Below are 6,160 nucleotides of genomic sequence, written 5' to 3'. Positions count from 1 at the left end.
ATGAAAAGAATTCAAACATGTGAAATTTCTCAAATTTGTGAACTTTTCTAAAGTTCATGAAAAACAATTCAAATTCATGACCATTTTTCAAATTCATTAACTTCTTCAAAATAGTGAACTTTATCAAAACTATGAAGATTTTCCAAATCTTTGAAATTTTGAATCCATGATTTTTTTCCCAAATTCGTGATCTTTTTCAATTCCATGAAATTTTCCTAAATTCGCAAAGTTTTTTCTAACTCGTGACTTTTTTCATAGTTATGATTTTTTTCCAATTTTTTGCAAAAAATTCCAGACCTATGATTTTTTTTGCAAAAGTCAACAATCAACCGATCAATGATCAATGCTTGACCAGTTAGCCGTGGACCAAGCGGACGAACAAGGGAGCCAGCCAGCACAACGAACGAACGGTTGACCGCCTAGCCAACCAGCGCATTTTGGGCCGGCACCACTTAGGAGCTCTCGTATTAGTGAATCTTGTTATGTGTGCCTTGCGCCAAGTGTCCTGGAAGAGAAAGGTAAAAATGCTTCGATAGATACATAGCTCCCTCACATCCAAATTGGTCTAATTTAGACCCTCAAGTTAACAAAAATGGGTAAATCATGTTCCCAGATGTTTTTTTGATTGATTGATTTAGGAGGTTTTGGAACATACTAGCTCATTATGTTACATTACAGCTGAACCAATTAAACATATCATGAAACACCTGCCAGGTCGAGGAGTTAATCGCTGTCGTTAGATCAACAAGAATGGAGGAAATCGAGGCACCAGAGGAATGAAATGGAGGAGGGAGAGCCGCGTGGTCGTGGGAGGAGCCTGAAGGACGGTGTCGCTGTCGGCAACAGAGCATCGTGTGGCACTAGGCCGTCGTGCAGTAATGTACATGCGTTGTTGTTGGCCGAGAGTATGACGTGCTGGCACAAGTAGAGGCAGACGAGGGGGTGCATGAGGCGGTAGGAGCTTCAGATCGGACCCAAGGGTTTGCACGGTGTCCATGGGCCATGGCATCGTCAGCGGGTGGTAGTGACAGTGACATTGTGAGAGGGGGAGGGCATAGGAATGGAAACAACATGAACACAACAATTTCCCATGGTATAGCCATAGTAACTCCCCCTTCCTTTAAATATAAGGTTAGACCATAGCTTTAAAGTGTTGCTAGAAATATTAGAGCTAGATGAGGGTTTAGGAAATCAGATAGGGTCCGATTTTTTTACCTCTGCCTTTATATTGCTAGCATTTTTAAAGACGTTAGGATTTACGAAATATGTTGGAGCCACTCTACGGTTTCTTGTCCCTTTTCCCCCATTATTGTTTATGTTTCTTCTTCTTCTTGCAAATAACACAATTTATTTTGTCTGGCTATGTCTCAAATTCATTTATTTTATAGATTTTATGAGTTATCTTTTCACATGATTTGTTTATTACATTTTTATTCGTAATCACATATATCTGTGAAACCATGAAGTTTTTCAATGTCTTTTCTATTCTTTTACCATCATATTGAATTAAAATTTATTTCACAAACAATAATATTGGGACATATTTTTAACTACCAGAACAGTTTACGTGCTCCACATGAACACTTTCAATTAAGTAAATGAGCATATCCATTAATTAGAATTGATTTTAAAATGAAAATGTCTCATGTATGATACTTTTTTTGTAAACTGTCAATCTGATTGTTGTGATACACCGAAACGTTTCCAGAACAAATAGGTTCAAAAGCTTATTTGAGCTTGATTAGTACTATCGAATTACTTTGTGTGCAATCTCTACTTGTTCATTTTTTTTGAGGCAATCTCTACTTGTTCATCTGGTAGCTTTACTTTTGCACATGTAGCAAAAAGAAAGTTTTGGTTTGACCATCCTGAAGTTTTCTGAAACACGCGGAGGCATGGGCCAGAGAAAGCAACGCAACGGGAGAAGAAGAAAAAAAGCTCCCGAGAAAGCACCGTTGATGGGCCGTTATCGCCAGCCCACCTGCACGGCCCGACGGCAAAGCCCGCAACGGGAGCTCCTTAACCCTAAACCCTGACCCCTCTGGTAGCGCGCCTCCTCCCCGACCCCGACCCCGACGCCCCCTTCTCCCCCTTCTCGTCCCCGCGTCTCTCCGGCGGCCAGCGACCCTCTCCGGCGATGACGGTTCCCCGTAAGCAAGGTGAGCACCTGCCCCTCTCCTCTATCCAGTGGCGGAGGACGAATTATTCTTAAGGTGCGGCGGAGCCTTCACCGGCAACAACCCGCGGCGGCGCCGTGCCACCCAGCGCAGCCCGCCAACAGCGCCGCCAGGCCGCCGCTTACGCAAGCGCCTACGTCCGCGGCTGAGCTCTGTCTAGCCTTCGCTTCTCCCGTTGTCCGCCTGCTCGCCGCCCGCGGCGGCCACTAGCACTAGGGTTGGTCGCTCGCTTCCATGGTGTGCGTGATGGCTGGCTGCATTCTACGCCTCTTGGTTTCGTTCCTGGACAACTACCGTCAATCGGTGATGCCTCGTTGCGGTTCTGTCAATTAGCGAATGATGCCCAAGCAAGTAGGAGGACAGGTTCAGGTAGCTCAGCCCAGGCCTTAGCAGCGACCGAGCCCTCTTTTTCTTCTCTTCCTAGCCGTGCAGCGATGTATGCACTAGAGGATTCATTCGTATGCGACGATGCAGTGTTCCAGTAGAAAACGTTTTGCGCTATAAATCAACCGCCGCCTTATTTGTCAGCCACCATAGTAGCTAGGCCAAACAGAAATCGAAGCCCCCCTTTTGAACCCTAGGTTGCGCCGTCCTATCCGCCGGAATTTTCTTATATGGTTCTGTGGATTAATATCATGTTTTCTTTTGTACAGCGAAAATGGTGGAGCTTGAAAAAGAAGAGGACCCCTTGGTCCACGACCAAGCCATGCTGGATAACGACGATACTGACGATGACTATGTGGAATCAGAGGATGATGATTCAGAGGAGGAATTGCAGGCTGAACCTTCAAAGAAGGCCGTGTACAACAAAGAGGGGCTCCTTGAGAAGCTCGAGGACATCGCCTGGCCAGAGAATGTGGACTGGATGCACAAGCTCACTGTCGACCATGACCAGGGGGAGAAGGTCGATGTGAACGATGATCTTACCCGTGAGCTCGCTTTCTACACCCAGGCTTTGGATGGCACGAGGCAGGCCTTCGAAAAGTTGCAGTCCAGGAAGGTCCGGTTCCTCAGGCCGGCAGATTACTACGCGGAGATGGTCAAGACTGATACTCACATGCACAAGATCAAGGGGAAGCTCCTGTTTGAGAAGAAGAAGATTGAGGAGGCTGAGGAGAGGAAGAAGGCGCGGGAGTCGAAGAAGAGATCGAAGGAGGTGCAGGCAGAGAAGCTCAAGGAGAGGGCCAAGGAGAAGAAGGAGAGCATTGAGTCGGTCAAGAAGTGGAGGAAGCAGAGGCAACAGGGGGGATTTTCCAAGGGGAAGGAGGACGGGCCAAACCTCAACTTTGAAGTTGAAGAAGGACTCAAGCAACACAAGAAGCAGAGGCCTGGCGTTTCTCCTGGTGACAGGTCTGGTGGTCTTGCTAAGCGAGGCAAACAAGGAAAGAACCATAGGTCAAAGGATTCCAAGTTTGGGCATGGCGGCCGCAAAGGGATGAAGAAGCAAAACACTGCTGAGACGACGAATGACTTCAGAGGGTTTAACAACCAGAAGGGCGAGTCAGGAAACAAGAAGAGGAAGATGTTTTGATACGGTGTTGTAAGAGTCTGTCCCTGCTTCCTTGTGATGCTATTATATTCTTGTCTTTATGTTATTCCGCTGCAGTACTCTATCACTAGATGCAAAAGTTAGCTTGAGGTATGGAATTTGGGGATGCAGCTCAAACACAAGACTTTTATCTTTAGCTGTGCTATTCTCCATAAGATGTGGTACCGTATGCATTTAACCTGTGATTGCCCTTTTGGTCGTGGAATGCAGTTGAATCTTGCTATATATGCAATTATGTTAAACAGTGTATTACAGTTTACAGCTGCTGTGTGTGCCTTCCTGTTGTTTACTTCGTTCTGGAGCGTTTTATTGTACTAGTGTGGAAGCTAAAGTGAATGGAGCAACACTTGGTAATTGTGACTGCTAGTACAGTCAAGTCTTGGTTTCTCAAGTTATGTTCTGCTATATAGCTTGCATCATCTATCAAACCTCAGTGCATCACAATCAGCGTCACATTCATCCTCCTTTTCTGCTGTTCTGATAGTGAATGGTTTGTTTTTTCGTACTCCAATCAGACTAAACAGATCTGGTTGTGATGCATTGCTCTTTCTTATTGCCACACATGGCCAGATGCAGTTGGGCATCATTTATTTTTTTCTTGCTGTTTTTGATTGTTGGAACAACTTTTGCATTAGCTACAGTACCAATATGTGCTATATGAGCTACACTGCTTGCGATGAGAATGCATATGCCTAAATTCCTCAAGTTGCAGATTGGCTGGTTATGTCTTGTTGATGTTTTGCCTTTCTTATGTGATTGCTTATTGCGGTGTTGCACTCTCTGGAAAATACTGGCACTATAACTTACAGTGCCCCCATCTTTTACTATTTTTAGTGTGTCTATCGTGGCAATTGTCGTCTTGGTTGCTGGTACTTCTCCATGGAGGGGATCTGATCAAGAGGCCTGATAAAGCCTAACAACAGATACACTGTTTTATGCTGAAAATGCTTCCAAATGTTTGTAAAATAACAAAAAGAAAAGTAGAAAGATGGATGTTGGGCCAGAGGACATAGGATTGTTATATCCCCACCATGGAAGTAAGATGGAAGTGATTGTTACTTGGTATCAGATTCTGAATAGAACCCTGAGTCCATGCCATCCCCCACAAGGTACAAGGAACCAATTTCCATGAGGCACTGCTGGAAGAGGTGGTGTAGGATCTCTTGCGTCTGGCCATGTTGTAATATGAGGAGCCTTCTCATTGTTTCAGGATCTATCCCAGACTCGGCAACTTAGCCCTCTTCTCTAGCCAGAGAAGCTTGCAGTGGATCCAAGGGACCTGGTTGAAGGACTGTTTGGCTGAATTGAGGTGGTAGTGTTATGTTACTCAAAGGCAACAGAAGATGTGACACATTTTGAACTAGGGCACCGGCGTCCGAGTGTGCTATCGTTCGATTCAAAGCACTGCCAGTGCCAGATGCTTTCTGGAAATAGGAGAGATTGAAAGCACTGGCATAAGTAAAAAATGAACTGGAGATGAACTGCAGTGGTCCTTGTGTTATGTGGTGCTAGTACAATATATGAAGATGTCAGGGAAGCTGAAAATTTGGATTGCGTCCCCTGATGGATATATGCAACTGACACTCATGAACAGACGATTTCTTATATTAAAACTTGTTAGAAACACCATCACAGTTCAGTTTCTTTACTGCTATAAACACTGATTCCACCACAGCAGGTGTTCTTCACACTCTTAAAATTTTGACACATAATTTGCTGAGTGGTCTCACGTCGGAAACATCGTCATCCACAGTAGCACAGCCACCCTTCAGGCGTTATCGAAACTCGAAAGCCAGTGAATCTCTCTGTTCCCGTTCACCCATGGAGCCGGATGATTCACTTTGCTATGCCAGTCGCCAGTGCAGGGACAAATCTAAATCAATCAGTAGCCATCAGCTGAAATATTCTGGTTCCCCAGTGCATGTATCGTAACTGTTGTCGTTTGGGTGAACTGCTGATTCCAGTTTGAGCTTGTGCACTTGCGTGCATATGGTTTCTAGGGAAAATATCTTGCTTGTATTGGTAATCAGGAAGAACTTTGTGGCTGGAGGAGAACAGTCGGTCGAGATCAGCAGCGGTGTCCAGCTGCCCAGATAGGCACCCACGAAATGCAGAATCAGCTGTGTTGCTTCCTCACTTGGGCCTCATGCTATCTTGCCGAACAAACTTCACCACTTATAGTATCCATGTGGTCCATTGCAACCAAGTTGGAAAATTGGCTATGCAGTCACACACCACATATGTACTATGTGGCAGTACATATCTGAATTTGGCTTCTAGCAATTTTCGGGAGCTTAGCACGTCGGAACAAGCTCCCAAATAAGAGCAGACAGTATATATGAATACAAATGACAAAGAAAGGAAGGCAGTAGATTTGTTCGCGAATTAGCAAACAGCGGCTACATATAAGAGAGATATCGTTTAGACGTCAGAA

The 6,160-nt window shown here is 45.0% G+C and overlaps 1 protein-coding gene across 1 annotated transcript; it reads left to right on the top strand.

Annotated features, from left to right (window-relative positions):
• The first annotated feature begins 2,057 nt into the window (after nt 1–2,057).
• On the top strand, nt 2,058–3,987 carry LOC119287687 (probable rRNA-processing protein EBP2 homolog). The gene is made up of 2 exons (XM_037567281.1): nt 2,058–2,159; nt 2,831–3,987. The coding sequence occupies exons 1-2, from the start codon at nt 2,138–2,140 to the stop codon at nt 3,706–3,708; spliced, it is 900 nt and encodes a 299-aa protein (XP_037423178.1). The 5' UTR covers nt 2,058–2,137; the 3' UTR covers nt 3,709–3,987.
• Nucleotides 3,988–6,160: the final 2,173 nt, after the last annotated feature.

This window comes from Triticum dicoccoides, chromosome 4A (assembly GCF_002162155.2).
Source record: "Triticum dicoccoides isolate Atlit2015 ecotype Zavitan chromosome 4A, WEW_v2.0, whole genome shotgun sequence".
Lineage (NCBI taxonomy): Eukaryota > Viridiplantae > Streptophyta > Magnoliopsida > Poales > Poaceae > Triticum > Triticum dicoccoides.
The sequence above is the reverse complement of the archived record's forward strand: the minus strand, read 5'-3'. Positions and strand labels throughout refer to the sequence as shown.

Coding starts and splice junctions, on each gene's coding strand:
- LOC119287687 (XM_037567281.1), top strand. CDS start 2,138: ATGACGGTTCCCCGTAAGCAAG. Junction 2,160..2,830: donor GACGGTTCCCCGTAAGCAAG/GTGAGCACCTGC, acceptor TCTTTTGTACAG/CGAAAATGGTGGAGCTTGAA.